The sequence below is a fragment of the Perissodus microlepis genome, chromosome 23 (assembly GCF_051167445.1).
Source record: "Perissodus microlepis isolate ML-2025 ecotype Zambia chromosome 23, ASM5116744v1, whole genome shotgun sequence".
NCBI classification, from domain to species: domain Eukaryota; kingdom Metazoa; phylum Chordata; class Actinopteri; order Cichliformes; family Cichlidae; genus Perissodus; species Perissodus microlepis.
Genome location: NC_140482.1, coordinates 17,085,527 through 17,107,174, shown reverse-complemented (window position 1 = coordinate 17,107,174; position 21,648 = coordinate 17,085,527). Strand labels below are relative to the sequence as shown.

Below are 21,648 nucleotides of genomic sequence, written 5' to 3'. Positions count from 1 at the left end.
CAAATGCATAAGTTACTATAAGAAGGGTGTTGTAAACTTTTTTTTTTTTTTTTTTAACTTTCAAGGATTAGCAAACATCAGTGCTTTGGGTGTACAGTAACATACCTTTAAAAATACAAATCTTTTTTGTTTTTGTTTATTTATGTTAATTGTTCATTTTACCCACCATTTGACATGAGAATGTGTCATTTTAGGCTGGAATGGATCAAGAAATCATTTATGGCCAAAGGGGACAAACATGCTTTAGATATACGTTTCTTTTATTGGAGGTCTGTGTACAAGAATAGGGAGGAGGGCAGGAAAAGAGGCAGTTTTGTTTGAATTTAAGTCCTGCAGGCGTCTTTAGTTGAAGAGGTGCTAAATATGTTCCTGCTGACTGAAAAAATAAAAAACAAAACTGTGACAAACGGACACAAATTCAGGAATTTCTTTGAGCTTGGATCCAGCTTCATTTCATCTTTGGGGATTTGAAGAGACTTAAAGTCCAGCTCACATGTGATACACACACACACACACACGAGTATATTTAGAAAAGCAATCACTGAATTTACATGTCACGATTTCATTTTTTAAAACTGTACAGTAAAAAAAGAAAAAAAAAATCACTGCTTTGATCCGACGTCCTCTCCTCTACTTTGCTCCTAGGACTCTGACGTGGGTCGAATCCAGCTGGCAGGGACCCACTGTGGCTCGTCCTGCGCCCTCATCACTGCTGTCAGCAGCTCAACGCAGGAGTCCTGCAGCTCATCGTTGATGATCACATGATCAAAGAACTGCCAATAGTTTGACTCAATCTTCCGTGCTGCTTCCTCCATCTCCTGGAAGTCTTCATCCTGATGAAGTAAGACCAAAGATAAGACTACTTCTACTGTATGAGTGGGAGGTCTCATAGGCCGATATAGATTTTGCCTATTCTAATTAAAACAGAAGAAGTCAAGTTGGGGGTAAAGAAAAAGTTCCTATAAAATTTGAGACCTCCCAAATCAAATCCCTTCCCTTGTGTGTGTTTGGGGTGTACCAATATCTTTGTAATGCTCTATTGGATGATAGCAATCACATGTGAATGTAAATAATTATCTTATTAGGAAAAATAATTTTTTTTTTCTCCAAATTAAGAGTGGACGTTTTAACCAGACAACTAAGCCCAGCGTCATACTTTGAATGGCCGGTTGACGTAGTAGTTGGTGGTGATGTACGAGTCCTGTCTCATCTCCCTGAGGCGCTCCAGAGTCGGAGGCTTAACATAGATGACGAAGGCCCTCAGTTCGTGTGTCCTCACTGCCTGGAGGGCCTAAACAAGGATATACAAATTTACATGAAAACACTTTTATTTATCTATTGGCTCTCTTTACTGTGTCTGAGTTGGACTTGCGTTTGGCTCAATGTCGATGACGCAGATCTTGCCGCTGTTTAAAACCTCCTTTGCAGACTCGATGCTGGTGCCGTACATGTTCCCTTTGTGCTCGCCGTACTCCAGAAACCTGCCGGACAAAAAAAGACAGAGACAGTGGGGCTAAAATCTATCGATTGTGGCTAAGCTCTCATCAGTTCCATCTACATTCCACAACTTCATTAAAGTTTTAATGTGTGCAGACAGCTGTACCTGTTGTGATAAACCATGTTCTCAAAGACTTCTCGGCTGACAAAAAAATATTCTCTGCCAGATTCCTCATATCCTCTGGGTGCTCTTGTAGTGTCTGGAGAAGGAAAAAAGAAAAATCAACCATTTAATCTGATTATTACAGAATCTGAGACAAAAACACAAAGAGCCCAGAAAGAAGAAAATGCCTAGGATTTCTCAGGTAACTCTGCTTTTTAATAGTGTTTTTGAATTCAATTAAAAATTTTCATGATGTCTGTGACTGAAAAGATGATTACGTACATGGCACTGGTCCCTGGAAGATGTTTGGGTTCATCTCAACCAAACGCCTTCGAAGTTCATTCACACCTACACCAGACGGACCTGAAAAAGCACGCGCATGTTAATTGTTTGTATATACTTTCATTCAACTGCTTGTTATTGCATTAGGCATTTAGACATGATCCAGACGACCTGCTGAAGTTCAAACTGAGCATCAGAATGAGGAAGAAAGATGATTTAAGTGACTTTGAATGAAGTATGGTTGTTGGTCTGATGATTTCAGAAATTGGTGATCTGCTTGGATTTTCCTTAAACATCAATTTGTAGAGTTTACAGGGGATAGTCCAAAGAATCAGAATCGTGTTTATTGGCCAAGTATATGTGCAGACACATACAAGGAATTTGGTTCCGGTAGATGGAGGCTCTCAAGCACAGCAATGTAAATCACTCTCTCTCTCTCTCACACACACACACACACACACACACACACACACACACACACACACACACACACACACACACACACACACACGCGCACGCATACACATACATACACAAAGAAGAGATAATATCCAGTTTGTCGCAGTTTTCTATGTGACTGCTTCAAGCTAATAGGAAGGCAACAGTAACTCAAATAACCACTTGTTACAACCAAGTTATGCAGAGTTTAGAAAAATGTTCCCTGGTCTGAAAACGTGGATCCATTCTCCCTTTTTATCAGCAGTTCCAGCTCGTGGTGGTGGTGGTGTAACGGTATGGAGGACATTTTCTTGGCACACTTTGAGCCAGTAGTATTAACTGAGCATCATCATCGTCTTATGGCTCCTTCCAGCAGGATAACACACCATTTCACACAAATCTCAAATCATCTCATACTGGTTATTTGAACAGCACCAAATGTGTGGCGCTGTCATGTCAATATGGGCCAAAATCTCTGAGGAGTGTTTCCAGCACCTTGTTGAATTATGACAGCTCTGAAGATAAAAGAGCACCCACCCCGATTCTATCAAGGTGTAGCTAAAAGGCTTATGAGTGTAGATGTTTGGTAAACTAAACTAAAGGACTGAAATGTTTTCTGTACCTAAGAGGACAATGAGGCGGTGTACATCCTCTGAGTGGCGTTGGTAACGAACCACCTCCTCATATGGACTGTTGAGGGCACTGTAGCAGCTGCTGGGGCAACGGGTGTTGCAGGACGGCTGGGTGGTGCTGTGAGCCCGCCGCCGACACAGACGCATGCTGCGCCTAAAGCCCGCTGATGAAAAAGAACAGATGTCAGTAGATAACCCTCAAAAATGGATCCACAACACACACAGAAACAGAACTAAACTCTAAATATACCAACAAGTTTGAGCAACATTATAAGAGAAATAATCTGCTGCTCGAGAAGGCTTACCTAAATATATTCCTTCAATGTTGCTTCTAAAGTCATCCTCCTCTGGTTTGGATTTAAAAAAAAAAAAAAAAAAAAAAAAAAAAAAAAAAAAAGCAGGACGTAACACGGTGAGACATGTGGAAAAAAGATCGGTAACAACAATAAAAGAGATGTAAAAAATACAGATGTTTGCACACAGTGTAATTAAAAATAATTCTGCAAAACACAGTGAATAATGCAGAGCCACTCCTCATGGTTCAGACATCTTATCAGGATGCATCCTGGGTGCCTCCTACATGAGATGTTTCAGGAAAGGAATGGAGGCCCGGGACACACTGGGAAGATTACATCTCTGCAACAGCTAGTCTTCTGTGTATTTCAATTATTTTTATTTTAGGGTCAAATTACCTCCAAATGGTTTTGTTAATAATTTTTTACTTGAAATTACTGAAAACTAAGCAATACCAGAGTCCAAGGATGCGTAGTAACCGTTAAAGTAATAACGTGGGAACTTTAAGTTGTAAATTTGCTATATATACACACTTTTTTCCCCCTTTACATCAGATTTATTAGTTGTAAGTTGTTCCTGGGTAGTCCAGATGATAGCCAATGTGTGTCGGTGGGGAGCGAGATAGAGATACACCGGATTGGATTTTATCTGTGACCTTAAACCAATCAAAGCAACTACGTCAGCCCGCGTGTCCCATAAAGCCTCCACCCTAAAACAAAGAAAAGTCTCAAATATTTCTGCAAATTCAAACAGTACTTGAGGGATTTATGATGCACTGCTGGATTAAGCAGTGCATTAAGTCAGATAAGCATACATACAGTATTTAGTCTTTAGTGTGGTTCATGCCACAAAAACACTGGATCCTTCCCATTTCCCACAATGCAACACACCTGTTACAAATTATAACAGAGGATTTGTGCTACGGTTATGGGTAGGGGTGGGTTTTTATAATCGATTTATCGATTAAAATCGATTCTGGCTTGGATAACGTGAAATCGATTCATTAAAATCCTGAATCGATTTTTTAATATAAATTTATTTTGCCTGAAATGCCAGAATCTCAGGTGAAACCTCAAAATTTCAACAACCACCAAACAGCTAAGACAGTAAATGAGAGCAGGAACACGGATTCTGCACAGAGACGTAAACACACAGCGTGGACCCGCGGATCAGAATCAGTGAGATGTGCCTTTCTCACCCGACGGCACGGACACGGTCGGGGCTGAAAGCCGACAGCTCGCTGATTCTGATGTTTCGGCGGGTCCGCGCTTTGTGTTTACGCCCTTTTTGCACTGATTCTAAAGCTGTTAGTTTTATCTCTCTCCAAACAATACTGACCAAACCAGCAGCAAAAGAAGAGCCAAACTGCGCTTCACATAAACATCGTCATGAATTCACTCTTACTGTTTTGCTTCCACCACGATAAAATCACACTTCATGCACATCTCTCTCTCTCTCTGTACTTCAAGAACAGTTTCCCGTCTAAAAATGTTTTATGCATTATTCGCTTGCTTGTTACGCACAAGTCTACCGTTGTTTACAGCGCTGTCGACTGCTGGTTTTTTTCGTTTTACATACTTCTGAAAAGAAAACCTAATTTCTGCCGTTCAATACTGAACAAATTTAAACTTTCTAAAATTATGCAAAATGCTTAGCCGTGTCTCTAATAAAACCGCTGTAACTTCAGAGGTAATGTTCATATGTTGATTAATGGTTTTCTTTTGTTTTTGATGTACTGCAGAATATTTTTATAAAATCCCAGGCCAGGAAAATCACCTTCATGTTTTTCTGTGTTTTGTCTTCAGCTACTTTGACACAAAGGCATCTGCTGTGACGCTCACACCTTTGATAAAGTCTTGCGAGGTTCAGCTTCCTTTTTATAGATACAAAAATATGTAAATGTACTGATCTGAATTATAATATTTCTGACTGTTAAAATTTCCCAGATTCAAATCGAATTGAATCAAATCAAATCGAATTGAATCGAATCGTGGATCGAATCGATTTGGGACCTTGTGAATCGGAATTGAATCGATTCTAGAAATCAGTGACGATACCCAGCCCTAGTTATGGGGTACTTTGCAAGCTGCTTTGTGTCAATGTTTTATGCTTACACTTGATTTTCTTTGCTTTTCCAGCGCTACTATTAAATATTATGTTGAAAAATTCGTACCTCTGTTAAAACCAGTTTTACATTGAAATATAAATCTCACAATTTATGGCCTAATTTGTTTTTCCTATAACCATCTGCGAAGGCAGTATCACGGGATATACCACACTTTCAATCGCAAAAACTAAACCAGTTTAGTGTCGGTGACTGTTACATGTGCCTCGCTGAGCCAGCACATTAACTACCATGTTTTTCTTTTTTCTGTCATTGTTAATAATCTGAAGGTCAGCTGCATATATAAAGCCAGATGCAGCTATGCTATGGGCCGCTCTTTCTCTCTCTTCTATCAGCATCAACCTTTGGCTTTAGTTGCTGTTTGAAATTTGCTTTGGTGAATTGGGAGCAACAGCAATCAAACTGATGAAGCGTTGTGAGTTTGCTTCAGTTTCTCTTATTTGCTTTCTTTGGGAGAAATTATTTTTGTATTATTTAAAAATTCTTAGACTTGCTACTCAAATGTTTCTCTGAGCCATGGATGTAAGAACTAACATTTTTGGGGGCTAGTCCGGGATTCAACGTAAACCTCTTGCACCCAGGCTGAGAGTCATATCCCTAGGTCAGAGTGGAGGAACAGAAAGAAGCATAATTTCAAAGTGCATTTTGGGTAAACTTTCACTGGTCATATCACCATATGGGCTAGATGGCTGCTCAAAGCAAGCTGGAGCATATGAAAAGGTCTCCTTTTTATCTACCATTTAATGCTAGGCTCGTCTTTTTGTAAAAATCTTGGTTATTTTTTATGTAATGACTCCAATAAAAGCCCTACACACTAAAATGTCAAACATGAAAAAAAGAAAGCATGCAAAATAATACAGTGCATCATTTTGACCTGAAATCAACCAAAGCAACTGCGTCAGCCTCCATTTCCCAGATGTAAATTACTGGAAAGTCTAAAATACCTCTGCAAATTAAACAGCACTTCAGGGATTTATGATGCACTGCTGGATTAACAGGGAAAAAAAAAAGTCTGCGGCAGAAGAGAAACCCCGGCGATAAGCTACAAAAACACCAAATGCTACATTTCTTAAAATGCAACACACCAATTATAAAACAGAGGACCGTTATGCTCATATTTTGTGTTTCTATACTGGCTCCTGCACTATTGAATTTTATTGTTTTAATATATGATTTAATATCAGTCCAAGTAAGAACATGTGACCTATCTCCATAACAAGTCAGGAGGTCTGCTCTTTTAATTAAATTAAATTAAAGAAATGTATAAATTTACTCTTGTGAGGCAGATAAGAACACAATTCTTTAAGCTTTTCTCACCTTCTCTGAGCTCCTCTGACATTTCCCCATCAGGCAGCAGGGACGTTTGGAAAAGAAACAACAACAAAAATTTCCTTTGAAGGGCACGAAACAAATTCAGGGACAGAACAGATTACATCAGCAAAGACTTACCTACCAGAATCAAATGCCTCCTCGTCTATCGGGGCAGGAAACACAAACAGACACAAGTTAAAGACAGAGAAGCAAAGACGTTTTTGTGTGGTTAGTTAGTTTGTGTGTAAAAGATGAATAAAAGGCACATTACACAGTAAATGGAAGGTAAAGGTTTACCTGCTTCCACACATTTGTCATCAATGGCCATTAAGTCTTCCTCTGTGGTTGGAAAAACAGAGATAATTAAGGTCAGATCAGTTATAGAACGATTCAAGTTTGATTAAGTTTAATGTAGTCTATTCTTACCTTCCTCTACAGTGCTCACTTCAGTAAGCATGGAGCAGAACACAAAGAAAACTCATCTGTGAAGCTGTAAAGCAGTGACTTTAATGAGGATTAAAAGAAAACCTGAGCGCACTCACAGGTCTGAATGCAGGTGTGTGGCTGGTAAGGCTGTGACCACCAGAACTCCCTCTGCTTCCTGTTACAACAAGCAGAAACAGAGTAAGATGAGACAGCTTTTATGCCACCTGTAAAATATTATGATATGTCAAAAAAGACATTTGTAGTTGATACTCCCAAATTTTTATTTATATTTATATATATATATATATATATATATATATATATATATATATATATATATTCAAATTATATTTGATTTTTCACTTCATTTATGACTCCAGGAAACAATTTCCTGAGGAGTAAATGATCTAAATTACTTGTTTTAAGTCTCACTGAATACATTCAATACATGTCCCTTTTCAGTCTGATTCAGTTCAGATTCCTTGCTCAGCATTCGATTGGTTGAGAGGTTACTATAAAGAGTTGGCTGCTCAGTATACTTTGCTTTAACCCAAACTAGGATCACAAATATTACTGCTAGCTAGCTAGCCTTAAGCATTAGCTGATAAGCTCCATCCATCCAGTCATCTGGATATGTCAAACAACAAAATCTAAATCAGAAATTTAAAGCTTCAAACCCAGTGGAAGAGCATTTCATTATTATTTAAAGTCTCACTTTTATCACTTGTTCATGCAGACATGGCCATCCTTGAATAAGCCAAATACGAATTTTGTTTTTTCATGTAATCCTAACCTGATAAAGGACATGCTGTTGCACTTCTGAGGTTATACATTGTAGGACATAACAGAGAGTCATCTGGTCTTGTTGCATGATCAGTTTCAGCCAAGCTTCAGCTGTCAGACAGACGCCCTCACATTTGATTCTAGAATACTTTGATATACAGAGGAAGTCATGGTCAATCACTGCAATGTGCCCAGGACCACAATCTTACCAAGAGTTGACATCGCAGCAACAAACACATCACATAACTGAATGCTCCAGACCGGCAAACTGCCAACATTTCTGCTTTCAAAGAGGTGCTCATACTTGGGGAAGATCAGTTAAAGCAATTGTATTTGATTATCAGCACCTGGGTGCTAATTACCCTCCTAATTATGGAAGCAGTAGACTGTACTTAGTTTTTCACACGCAGCTTCTCTATTTTGGCTTGAATTTCTGTTAAACAAATAAACACACAGTGTAATGTCATATTTCATGCTTTATCTGAACTTGTATTTATCTCATTTTAAAGACCTGGTAAGCATCACAATATTTCAATCATGTCTGGACATATAATAGCAAGAAAAAGAGGTCAGTTTTACTGAATTAGAAAATCCTCAGGCCCGAAATGAGACAGTGCAGCAGTCAATTCAAGAAGAACAAGCTGAAGAGGCCAGCGTTACCAAACAAGTAGCTCTTAAGGGCCAAAGTCAGAATATGTCAGAGGAAAAGCCCCAAAAGGAAAATGAAAAGAAAAATAAGCAGATATTATAATATGTTAGTTGTATATAAATTTGTCCTCAGCTCCATTCTGCAACCCATCAACTGGTCGCGGCAGATGGCCGCTCCTCTCTGAGCCTGGATCTGCTGGAGGTTTCTTCCTTTTTAAAGGGAGTTTTTTGTCCCCACTGTTGCCAAGTGCTTGCTCAAAGGGGAAGGGATTGTTGTTTTCTTTCTTCTTCTTTTAATCAGTTCAGTTTAATTAATTTGTATCTCAATACTGTTAAATTGAATTGAACTGAATTAAAGATGACTTTTAGGAGATGGAATTGAATGAATCAGGGAATTTTAACACCTTACCCATAAAAATGACCAAACAGCAAAATAAAAACCTATTACATGCAGTCCAAGATTGGAAGAGCATGCTTAAAAGAACCATATCTGACCGTTTGAGGAGGTTGGTGGAGGGGATGAGGCCAGCACATGCTGTGCTGCTGGGTAGTTTCTTTGCCTGCCACCAGAGGGCATCTGTCTGGTCCACAATCTCCAGGATGTCGCCTCTTCTGAAGCTCATGCCGGCATCGGCGCAAGGGATGGCCGGGTCCTGCTGCGGGCTGTAGTCAGTCATGGCCCGTACGTATAGCTAGCAAAGAGAAACACACAAAATAGGGGTGAATATTTTTATGTGAACAGAGGCAATAATAATGGAGCTGTGGTAAAAGACTCACCATGGTCTGGTTGTGGACCGGCCTTTCTGTGATGGGAATGACTTTAAACATAATGGTGCCATGCGACCGAGCTTGCTGATTGGTTGTAAGAAAACAAAACGGAGCATGAACAGAACCAATGTTGGATGCAAACAATACACAACAGCAAGAGCACATTTTATTTGATGAACAAGTGACCCACCACAACTTGGATAACTTGCTCAGGCTCCATCCCGTCCACAGGAAAACCGTTCACCTCTATGATCCGGTCCCCTGCATGGAGTAGACCTATGTACACACAAACGCATACATGCATTAAAAAAGATATCAGTTTTTCATTTCATGTTTTCTTTAGTTTTGTTAACTTTTATGTGCTTTAATCTACTGTAGTTTATCTTGTTTGTAATACACTAAAACCTCAACGAAAAATATGATCAATATATTGTTATAATCAATAACAAAAGCAATTTAAGCACAACTTGTCATTTAAAAGCTTACAGGTCCAATCACTGGCTGTCAGAGCTTCTTTAGTATACTATATAACCAGTGTGGATGTTTTAAAATTGTCTAAAGTTACATTTCTTTTCATGGTAAAGGTAAAAGCCACATGAGGATGTGTCTGTAACCAGAAGAAGAAAGTCCTGTCTGCATGAACATCAAGAAAACTTTGTCCAACCCAACCAGTCCATGTCTCTGGTTCTGAACCTTTTATTTTGTTAGGATTGTCTTATAAATGCTCCCAAAATGGGACAAAAACAAATATAGACGTACACTGCATGGACAAAAGTACGGGGCCACACCTTTTACTATTTGAATTCAGGTATTTTGAGTCCCATTGGCACAGGTGTCTGAAATCAATCACCTAGCCATGCAACCTGTCTTTATGATAACTGTAGAGCTCCAAATCTCCTCCAGCATTAACATCAGCACAAAACCTATGAGCTGGGAGCTTCATGGCTGAGCAGCTCCTGTAGATTTAATGTGGAGATGGCCCAGCCCTTTTGCCCATATAGTATAAGCTTTGGGTCTGAAAAGTGATGCCAAAGCAGAAATACGAGAAACCTGCATTTTTTCCCCTAATGGTCAGCAGGGGGAAGCTTCTCTGGAAGCAAAGATCCATCCTTTTGTCTAGGAGTGCAGACCCTACCCACCACCTTATTCATGACCTCAGTAAAAAGTTCAACATGGTGCTAATTTTGTCTTTACTTGTGAAAACTACATAATAAAGAAAGGTAAAGTTACTGTCTTATGGACCAAAAAAATCTCAACCTGGAGCTCCACAAATCAATAGATAAGATCCATGTTTTATATAAAGTGCTTGATTGCAACTAGCACTAGAATTTGGAAGCAGATTGACCAGGAAGATTTTTTTTTGTCTTCCTACATGAATCATCCCAACATTGAAAACGAACACAATCAGATGGTCTGTGTACATCTGCAGAATAAAGAGTGCAAGATGAAGTTAAAGGCCCCAAAACAGATGTTTGCAAACAATTTGTCCTCAGCACCAGGACAGAAAGTTCAGTTTTGCATTAATGCATAACTTTAAGCTCTACGTGTCAGATGTTTTCCAGTGTAGATCGTCACTGATGTTTTCTTTTAGTCTGGCACTAGGCTTAATCTAGGAATCCTCCAGTGAAAGTCTAGAGTTAAGATTAGAGTTAGGGTTTACTCATCTAAACAACAGACATTAGCTATAGGGGGTTAAACGGGGGTTAAAAAAAAAAAAAAAAGGCTCACCACTGCGATCCGCAAGCCCTCCGTGAATCACCCGAGCTATAAAAATCTCTCCTGTGATCTCGTTTCTTTTTATAGTTGCTCCCTGAGAAAGACGAAATGAAAAAACAGAATAACCAGTTGCTGCCAGGTCAGACAAATGAAGATAAAATGGACAGATGTGGCTCTGATGGATATGCAAGAAGAGACTTGAAGGTTTAATTCAGGCCTAAATAACGTAATAGTGACACAAGCGAAGGGAAACTGGAGCTGATTTGCCACAGATGAAATGTAATGAAACAGACAAAAGAAACATGAACTACCACTGTTTGCAGGGTAGCCACGGTGCTCCTACAAAGGACCCAAAGAAGGCCACTTTCTGGACAGCTCTCATGTCGCCTTCTTCCTCTTCTTTTTCTTCCTCTGGTTTGAGCGACCTCCTTTCAAGGGACTGAACTTCTCATCAAACAGGCCATTTGTAAGCTGATGTTTGGATGTTTCCAGATCAGTGTGGCTGTGCTTCTTCTGTGCCACAGGAGAGTTTTTTGATTTCACTGTGTCCCAGGGAGATCCACGACAAGACGGAGACTGGCAGCTGCCCAACTGGGAGGTGGAAGGAGGGTCCAAGGAGCTGCTGAGGGAGCTGGAGGAGGAGCTGAAGGAACATGGGGACTGGTGCCCTTGAGGCTTTTGACTTGGGCTTTTCTTCAAAGTGCCTTCCTGCTCAGCAGCTTTAAGGGTGTTTACTTCAGATCTGGTGGCTGTGAGGAGTGTCTGCAACCGGTCCACAACCTGCGTGAGGAGGAGTAAAGCCTGCGAGTTGTCCTGCACTGTCACCGACATGTGCTCTGTGGCTGCTGCCATCCTCTCCCCAAGGAGCTTTATGTCTTTGGTGCTGTTCTCCATGGAGCTGGCGGCCAACTGTACAGTCGTCCTCAGCTCGTCCAGACTCTCCTGTTTGACGAGCTCCACGGGCGGCACCTCCAGTATGCGGTGAGGCCGCATGGGGCTGGGTGGGGCTGTTCGGATGCAAGGGCTTTTAGTTCTGAACCTTGGAGACAGGCCTGGCTGGAAGTAATCATGCATGCTGAGACATGGTGGAGTCATGGTCAAACGTTGGGGAAATGGTGATGGAGCACCGGTGGACTGTCCTACTTCGTACTCGTCTCCACTGTTGAGCTCGTCCACGTCTCCAATGAGAAAACAGACATTATTAATCCATGAGTGGATGGGATGGATGAATGGATGAAGACAGTGCAATTAGAAGTGATGAAGAACCAGCTTGTTTTCCAAAAGCATCTTAGAAGTTGAAATAAAAGCAGTTCAAAGATGCACTCATTGGAAAACAAGGCCCAGATCTTTCCTTACCAATCAGGACCGAGCTGCAGACTGAAGGTGCAGAGCGATTTGAGCTTTGCTCCCACAACATGTTGGAGTAACAAACTCTGCACTGGCTCATCGGCGTGATGCAGCACACCTGGCAGCCAGTCATAGGCTTACATTGTGGTAACGGGTATGGTCGAGCCTCTGTCAGGTGATGCATTGGCTCGGTTGGCGGGTAGCTTCCTCTCCGGACTCTGCACCACGACGAATCATTTGCTTTTAGCATCCAACTCTGAGCTGAGGGGTTCTGGACCCCGAACCCTGTCCCTCTGTGAAGCTTCTGCCGGGTCAAACGCCTCAAGGTGTTCAAGTGATGGCGAATCCCCCCTCTGGGGCTTTTTGCACAGGGAGGACAAGCATTGGGCAACAGCTTGCCAACTTTGTGGTGGTTGCAAAGCTGTGAGACAACAGAATCATGTTCCACTCGGATAAAGCAAGGTTTGAACTAGTAATCATTGCATGCATTTAAGACATATAGAGACAGATGATAAATTAGCATCAGAGGTCTCCTAACTGTCTTGTTTCCTTTCTATTCCAGTGGCTTTTGCTCTTCGAAATTTATCTGTAGCATCAACAGACAATTATACAAATGACAGATTATGAATCAAACATCTGCTCTCTGTCAGCTGTTTGACTTATTTTGAGTTTGCCAAAAACCCAACATATTAAAATATTCAGGAGCATCTGCCTACATACGCAGTCCTGAAAAAAAGTAACTCCTTCATGGCCCAGATTAAAGAGTCAGTTTTCCTGCTTCTCCACATGATTTTGGTTTTATATCCACTTCTGCATCCACCTAAAATACAATGAACTTTTTGTAAGTTCAAAAGTATGTGGATGACTCTATTTAGGTCATGCACTGCACACAACAAACAAAGCAGCACTTTCAAAATGAAGCCAAAGCTTAAAGTGGTAACTGGAGTAAACCCCAAAGACTCCTATGTAAGTTATCCAGCATTAAATCAGAAACAAATATGTTTAAAATAAACTGTTTTGGACTCTATCCCTTCATAATAACAGTACAAAAAAATAACTCTGCACTCAAAACCTACTTATGATTGCTTTAGACACTAGCAGATTGCTGGAGTTGGCCATAGTTTGCATGGAAGACACCGACCATCATCCAGTGACGTATTTTGAAGATGAAGGGTCTCTGTTGCAAGTTTGTGTTGCACTCTTCACAGCCTGCAGCCAATTAGCAAATATTTAGTGAATGTTTGTTAGTGTCTTCTATGCAACCTACAGCCAAAGCCAAAGCAATCAAAAGGGGGTTTAGGTGCAGCACCATGTGCCTATTTGCGACCAGTTTCTCCTAGACACAGCCAGAGACTTCCCCCTGTCTGGGGGACTGACTGGCCATAGTTACGTTGAATTAATATTTAATTTACATACTTTCTTCTTTGATTTGAAAACTGAAAGGTTTTGATTTTCCTCGTCCCAGTAAGCTTGTTAATTAAGGAGATAATAATAAATTAGATTCATACCTAACAAAATTTTTTTGCCTCATTAAAAGCTTGCTTAGTTCCTAAACAGCTGGTCTACTGATGTTCTACTCAGCTCAGAACCATTAGCTCAGGAATCTCACCAGTGGTTGTTTATTCTTCACCAGGCAGACGATCCGGGTGGCCTCCTCATCGTCCGGCAGGTCTTCTGGCATCGGGGGCAACACCGGCTCATAGTCCTTCAGGGCTATTGTATCATGAGCCGAAAGAAGGGCCTTGATGGAAAACAGACAAACGAGACTGAGACTAAGAACAGTAACAATAACAGTAGCAAATAAGTAACCAGATTTACAGGTACATATGTAAATCTAGTTACATTTAAATCATAGTTTCACTAATACTATAGTTCACTAATGAAATACAGAAAAGAAATGTTGGGAATTTTCAGTTGGATTCAATGTCATTTATATAGTGCCAAATCACAGCAACTGTTGCCTCAAAGTGCTTTGTACTTGTATTTTATTGGATATTGTAAGGTAAACACCCCACAATATTAGAGAGAAAAGCTCAACAATCAGATGACCCCCTTTGAGCAAGTACTTGGTGACAGGGGGAAGGAAAAAGTGAGGGATGGTTAACTGCCACTATGAGGTATTTAAGATAAAATGGGGCCTGATTATTCAAGACCTTGTATGTGATGAGAAGGATTTTAAATTTGATTCTGGAGGAACAAAGAGCCAAAGAGGAGAAGCTAATCTGAGACAAAATGTTCTCTCTTTTTTTTAAAGTCCTTGTCAGTCCTCTTCTTGCAGCATTTCGGATCAACTGAAGGCTTTTTCAGGGAAGTTTTAGAACAGCCTGATAAAAATCGAATGCAATAGTCTGGCCTAGAAGTAATATATGCATGAATGTGCAGAACCACATATTTGTTTGTAATGTGCATTGAAGGTCATATCCTGGTCAAAAACGACTCCAAGATTGCGCTCAGTGTTACTGAAGGCCAAGGTAATGTCATCCAGAGTCAGCATCTGGTTAACCACCACATTTCTGGGATTTTCAGAGCCTAATAGAATAACCTCAGTTTTATCCGAATTTATAAGCAGGACATTAGAGATTATCCAAGCCTTTATATCTTTAACACATTTTTGCAGTTTAACTAATTGGTATATGTTATCTGGCTTCATGGACAGATAAAGATGGGCATCATCTGCATGGGAATGAAAATGTATGCTACACCTTCTAATGATACTGCCTAAGGGAAGCATGTATAATGTAAACAGAATTGGTCCTAGCACAGAACCCTGTGGAACTCCATAATTAACTTTAGTGTGTGAAGAGGACTCTCCATTTACATGAACAAATTGGAGTCTATTAGAGAGATATGATACAAACCACTGCAGTGCACTACCTGTAATACCTACAGTGTGCTCTTAATTGCTGTAAGAGAATATTATTGTTGACAGTATCGAACACTGCACTGAGCAGGACAAGCACAGAGAACAATAAAAATGACTATGATGTACTATGATGAGATCTGAATTCCCACTGTTTTGTAATCCATTATTGTAAATTTAAATTATTAAATTATTATTATTACAGATGATCAGACAAAGAGGGTTTTCAGGGCCACTAGTAAATGCTCAGCTTCTATGCCATGTGTAAGATCCAGAATGTGATTAAAGTGGTGGGTGGGCTCTTTTCCATGTTAAGAGAAGGCATCTGAGTCTAATAATAGACTGAATTGAGGCTGTCATTTTCAGCATCTACATAAATGTTAAAATAACCCACAATAATTATTTTATCTGAGCTGAGCACAAAATCAGATAAAAGTCAGATACCGTAGAAACTCTAAGTAAGGATCAGAATGATGATAAATAACAACAAATAAAACTTGTTTTTGAGTTTTCCAGCGGGATTACAAGGCTAATGAATGAAAGCTTGCTACTCCTCCTCCTTGGTCTGTGCTTCGAAGATTCTGACAGTATGACTCAGGGGTGTTGATTTATTTAAACCAACATAATCATCAATGACACTCCCCCCTTTTAATCAAAATATGCACTAAACATGAGTACATGAAAATTTAACTACAAAAAAATAGGATTTACGGATATGCCTGAGCTACAATGGGCCTTATAGGCCCTTAACCTCTTCTGTACTTCAACATGAAACCAATAGTGGTTTATTAACCTGCAGGTGTGGCTGTTGCAGAAGATGGTACAGTTCTTTGGCCTCTTCAGAGCAACTTGGTAAGGATCTGATATCAATCAGCAACTATAAAGACAGAAACATTCAATATCTTAAAAAAACAAAACCCAACCAAACAACATTTGAACATGATAACTACATTAAATTGTTTTGGAAGATGAACCTCAAGCGAGAGTCCCGAAGAGTAATCCAGAGCTGGTGCAGTAGAATCTCTTAGATATCTTTGCAAACACTCATAAACCTGAAAACAGTCAAGTAATAAAAACAAATATCAAAACTACAGTGAATGAGGAAACATCTGACCTTAGATACTCTGAGGGAGGCATGCAGTCCTGTGATAAACTAAGTACACCCCTATGATTCAGCAGCTTGTAGAACCACCCCTTGATCTCCCTGCAAAGCCTACTGACACATTTTACCGTCTCTTAACTAAAACAAAGGAAATTAGCAGAGGACATCTAGGCTTTGCATTTACTTTAGATTACATTACCTGCATTTTGTATTTTATGTTATTTGTATATAAATCTGGTGTAAGTCATCTTTCCTCATATAAGATAAAAGATTTTGGTGCATGATCCAAAGTACAGGGTGGGCCATATATATGGATACACCGTAATAACATGGGAATGGTTGGTGATATTAAAGTCCTGTTTGTGGCACATTAGTATATGTGAGGGGGCAAACTCCTCAAGATGGGTGGTGACCATGGTAGCCATTTAGAAGTCGGCCATCTTGGATACAACTTTTGTTTTTTCAATAGGAAGAGGGCCATGTGACACATCAAACTTATTGAAAAACAATGGTGTGCTTGGTTTCAACGTAACTTTATTCTTTCATGAGTTATTTACAAGTTTCTCTTTGTTCACAGCCATTGACATGTCGAAGAGGTTAACACGTGAGGAGCGGATCGAAATTGTGTTGATATCTGGTGAACGCAGTAACCGGGTCATTGCAGCAGATTTCAATGCAAGACACCCTATGAGACCACCCATCTCCCATGCTACAGTTAGCAAACTGCTTGCTAAGTTTCGTGAAAGTGGTTCAGTGTTGGATTTGCCAAAATGTGGACGCAAGAAAACTGTCACTAATGAGGAAACATCAGTGGCTGTCCTAGCTTCATTCAGCAAGAGCCCACAGCGTAGCACTCGCCACATGTCACTGGAGAGTGGCATTAGTCGAACATCCCTTCAGCAGATATTAGCTACTCACAAATGGCACCCTTACAAACTCCAGCTACTGCAGCATCTCAACGAGGATGACCCAGATCGGCGCACAGAATTTGCAGAATGGGCAAAACAAAAATTGCCCCCTCACATATACTAATGTGCCACAAACAGGACTTTAATATCACCAACCATTCCCATGTTATTACGGTGTATCCATATAAATGGCCCACCCTGTATAATGAGGAACGCTGAAAACTAACCGCTGAAACCAGGATTTTTAATTCTGTTTTTCAAGTTTTCACACCTTGAGAAGTGACTGCAGCCAGGCGGCGTTGAGCAGACTGTGGAGGATCTCTGCTCCGTCGATGTCCTGACTCACAGACTGCCTCACCTCCTCTATGACGTCAGACAGGATCTGACGCAAACCTGCAGCACAAACTCAGACACGTTAGCAGAAGGCTGAATCTGTGGTTAACGTGTGTAAGCACATCATTAAACCATAAAATACTGCTACTGACCGTGTTCTCCCAACTCACAGTGCGGATTTAACACCTGAGCCTCCACCGCCTGCCTCATGGTTACAGAAAGCTTGACCTTTGACCCTGACCACCTGCTGCTGCTCGCCAGGACGGGCAGTAACCTGGAGATAAATCAGTTTATTATAAGATTTGTGCAAAAGTATCCTGAAATATTAGAAAAGACGATTCATAGAGCTGGAGCTTTTTAAGGTGTTATACAACATGTGAAGTAAAAGCAGACTTTGTTCCTCAGAGCTACCGAGGACTCAGCAGGGTGAAGGAGAAGGTCTGCAGGTTTAACAGGCGGTTATTTCACAAAAGGCCAGTTTGAGCATTGCACGGTCTGATCTTAGGGTGAACTTTACCCCAAAACCCTGATTTATAGAAGTACTCACACTTATTAATTATTCAGTCAATCAAGTGCATTTGATTAGCAGCATCTGGCTGACAGGATGACTTACTCTGATGTTTTAGGCTTCATTAGCTCTGAAGTTGCTGCAGCTTGTGGCGTTTGTCTAGTTTTGCATTGTGTTTTTGTGTCTTACTAGTCTGTACAAAACACCATCTGAGCCTTTGACTCTCACGTTTCTACTCAGATAATGAAACAGTTGCGTTGAAACCTCTATAAGCCTGTTTTTATTTAGCGCAAAAATATCAGGAGTGAATAAAAGAGCTCCATCAGCTCCATCTTATCCAGGGATTTTACAACTAGCAGCTACATCTGGTGTAATCTTTTTCACCCCAGTTAACCCTGGGAGGTCTAAATACTCCTAACCCCCAACCCTAAGCTATAACAAAGTAGTTCTTTGCAAAAAGATGGCAAAATTTAGTTTCTTTCAAAAAAAAAAAAGTGCATTTTTTTCCCTTTTTTCAAAAACATGAAAGCTAAGGTGACAGTCAGACTTCACAGGGTTTAAAAAACAAATCAGGGGTTCAGTAATCCAGAGCATCCATGTCCTCCTGCATTGACTCCAAAGTTTGAGAACCGCTGCACAAAACAATAGCATGCGCCGATTTAAACGAGCTCAGATTTATCCTCTTGTCACTCGAGTCTCATGAAAACCACCGACATCTGTCACGCCATGAGCGGCCGGGTCTTTGAAAAGATTTTAAAAAGCAAGAAACATCACAAGGCCTGTTGGTACAGCTTTAAAAGATGAGCTTCACTTCTTAACATCCACCAGATCACCCACAGCTAGTTTAGGGTTAGGGCTAAAAAGTCAAATATTCAGAAACAAAAGAAAAGAAAAGAACAAATAGTTTATTTGAGTGAATCTGAAGTCTTGTTAAATGTTTATTGCTAAAACTGAGCTCTGGCACAGAAAAGAGGTTTGCATTAAAAAAAAAGACAATACAGATGTACTAAAAACACTACAACAACTCCAACTGCCTTCAGTTTACTGTGACTTCCCTGTATAGAGTCTACGATATCCTTAGGTCTCCAAGTGAAGTATCTACATTAATATTTAGACAGTACCATCCATCAAGAAGGAAACACACCACATCAAACGCGGCTATAGTAAGATTTACGCCTTTCTTACCTAACCCAGATATGCATGAATTGGATGTCCTTTTACCTTCAGACTTGCTTTAACGCTTCCTGGTACGGCATTGATTCTTTTGTTGCCCAAAAAATAACTCCAAGCTGCTGGAAACTTTCCTCTGAGATTTTGTACCATGTTGAAATGACAGCATCAAACAGTTACTGCTGATTTGTTGGCTGCACATCCATGATGCCAATCTCCTCCTCTCCTCCAGTTTGAGATGATTTTGAGCTTTGTGACATGTTGTGTTATCCTGCTGGAAGCAGCCATCAGAATATGATAAACTGTGTCAAAAGGTTGATTCTGTTCATCTGGACGTAGCGTTTTCAGTGGGAGAAACGTTTGATCAAGGAACTGACTTCCCAGCCCATTGTTCATTCAGTGGGCTGGTTTCAGTCATTTTGCAATGAACTGTTTATAAGGTTTTTGTTATTTTTGTTCTTTTGTTAGTTTTGTCACAGTTTTTCTGTCAGAGTTAGAGGTGGACATTAGATGGACATTAAATCAGCCCTGAACTGACATGGGTCACAGGTGATCTGGTGGATGTTAGAAGGTTAATGATTTTAAATTTGTCACTTTTAAAAGGTCCGCAGATGCCCTACAACTGTACAGCAGCCTAACAACCAAAAACCATAATGTCAAAATTTCACAGAAGCACAAATACATGCAGCACCCTTTTAATTCCCCAAAACGTTCGATGATGCTGGTCCTTAGGTGATTTCATCGTCTACATGCATGACATTAAAACCTTTCTACACACATAATCAGGTTCAGACTTGATTTACAGTTAATTTGCAAAACATCTGTGAAACGTGCAGTTAAAACATTTAGGACCACATTTATGAACATGCAGAGGTGCAACCACAGCACCAGCAGCCAGCGCAAACAGGATCAGTGCTTGAAGGCACACCCGACAGCAGCTGCCAATACAGAGTTTATAAATCATCTCAATATTGACACGAATAATAAAACCAAAGAATAATGCTGAGAGGATTTTTTTTTTTTTTTGCCTTTGTTTCCCCCAATATGTCTGTAAATACTCACATAGCCACTGTGAGGGTGAAGTTAGTGAAAGGGTGAGGGTAGACAGACGTAACAGAGCAAGATAGCTGCTGGAAAAGTGGATTTTTTAAGGAATAAACCAGTAGGATCTCCTCAAGGAGTAAACACCCATCCGGAATGATCCCTGTGGCCTTCCTCCAATCCAAGCCCTCCTCTCTTCAAACAAATCAACCCTGGCGAAGCTTACCGCTACACCTGCAGCCTCGGGGACTCCTTGCGCCGTCACCCTCCTCCTCCTGCCGGTGTCAGCTCCAGCACAGCAACAGGTAAATGTTTATATGATGGGAAAATATTCCCAGGAGAGCAGACAAAGCGCTACGCTTTCATCGAGCTGAACGGGAGAGAGAGAGAGAGGGAGGGAGGGCTGTAATCCCTCCCGATCCCACTTAATCCCAGGCAAGTGAGCCGCCTGCCTCTGGCCACCGGAAACCTGTTCCTCCCTCACTGGCTGGCTGGTTGCTGCTGAGCTGCCAAATCTTCTTAACTTTTTCAGCTTCTATCAACACACACGGAGGAGGGCTGAAACAAAAGGGAGAAGCAGTTACTTCAAGAGACACGAGAGAGTTTATGAATGTTACATTGCACTTTTTCTACAATAAACCATCGGGAAAGTCAACAAAGGACACAGAGTTAGCAGGTTTTAAGGCTGAAAAAGACCTAAAAGAGTAATTAAAGAATCAGATAATCTGCCTCACCAGCTGGGGAAGAAAAAAATCTGGCAGGACTGAATATAATCTCCTGATTGGTAATCCAATTCCTACTGAAAATCAACAAGATCTCCCCTCCCTCCACATGAAAACAGGTCTAAGGCATCTCATTGTACCCAAAACACTGAGATTATTGTTTAAGGATCTGGATACGTCGGATGGATTTTCCCCCTTCCAGCAGAAAAAAAAAAGAGCAGTGATGCCAGTGGGATTTATTGAGCCACCCTTGACATGCAACAAGCTCTTTTTAACCTGTAAAAAAGGAACATCTGTTATTAAAAGTGAAAATCTTCTCAAAATACCTTCAAACTATGACCTTTCCTACAAAAACAGTTATAGTAAGTAACTGTTTTAAGAAGTACTGAAAAAAGACAGTTTAGACTCCAGTTTGCTTAAGTGAAAGTACAAAAGTATATATTTTTATACTTGACAATGAAGTACCTAAAACAAAAGTCCTCATTACACACATCCACAAGCATGAACCATAATTATTAATTTTTTAAAGTCTCTATCACATTGTTATTATTCTCCATCTACTTCCCTTGGATCAGATAATCTGCAAGTACAGATTATCATCCGCTGTTATACAGATGATACACCACTATACGTT

At 40.4% G+C, this 21,648-nt stretch overlaps 1 protein-coding gene across 4 annotated transcripts; it reads right to left on the bottom strand.

Annotated features, from left to right (window-relative positions):
- Positions 1-62: 62 nt before the first annotated feature.
- mpp4b (MAGUK p55 scaffold protein 4b) lies at positions 63-20,954 on the bottom strand. Of its 4 annotated transcripts, none has more exons than XM_084921272.1 (22): positions 20,519-20,860; positions 17,744-17,847; positions 17,512-17,633; positions 16,205-16,282; positions 16,024-16,107; positions 13,980-14,111; positions 11,036-11,117; positions 9,498-9,583; positions 9,317-9,391; positions 9,035-9,231; positions 7,225-7,283; positions 7,109-7,126; positions 6,980-7,021; positions 6,825-6,845; positions 6,689-6,703; positions 3,258-3,299; positions 2,943-3,116; positions 1,883-1,963; positions 1,604-1,697; positions 1,373-1,481; positions 1,157-1,291; positions 63-833 (listed from the first exon to the last, which is right to left on the bottom strand). In XM_084921272.1, the coding sequence occupies exons 2-22, from the start codon at positions 17,781-17,783 to the stop codon at positions 642-644; spliced, it is 1,878 nt and encodes a 625-aa protein (XP_084777398.1). In that variant the 5' UTR covers positions 17,784-17,847; positions 20,519-20,860; the 3' UTR covers positions 63-641. The 4 variants fall into 4 exon arrangements, 3 of the variants coding, with proteins under 3 accessions (XP_084777398.1, XP_084777397.1, XP_084777399.1); XM_084921271.1 differs by having other exon boundaries at positions 64-833; positions 17,726-17,847; positions 20,519-20,858; XR_014799422.1 differs by lacking the exons at positions 63-833; positions 1,157-1,291; positions 1,373-1,481; ... (10 more) ...; positions 9,317-9,391; positions 9,498-9,583 and adding exons at positions 11,338-12,201; positions 12,380-12,791 and having other exon boundaries at positions 11,039-11,117; positions 17,726-17,847; positions 20,519-20,954.
- Between the last annotated feature and the right edge of the window lie 694 nt (positions 20,955-21,648).

Excerpts from the sequence above, each read along its gene's own strand:
- mpp4b (XM_084921271.1), bottom strand. The coding sequence starts at position 17,783 with ATGAGGCAGGCGGTGGAGGCTCAGGTGTTAAATCCGCACTGTGAGTTG. Across the intron at positions 9,392-9,497 it reads AGCAAGTTATCCAAGTTGTG|CAAGCTCGGTCGCATGGCAC; the intron begins GTGGGTCACTTG and ends ACAACCAATCAG. Across the intron at positions 6,846-6,979 it reads TGACAAATGTGTGGAAGCAG|ACGAGGAGGCATTTGATTCT; the intron begins GTAAACCTTTAC and ends CTGCCCCGATAG.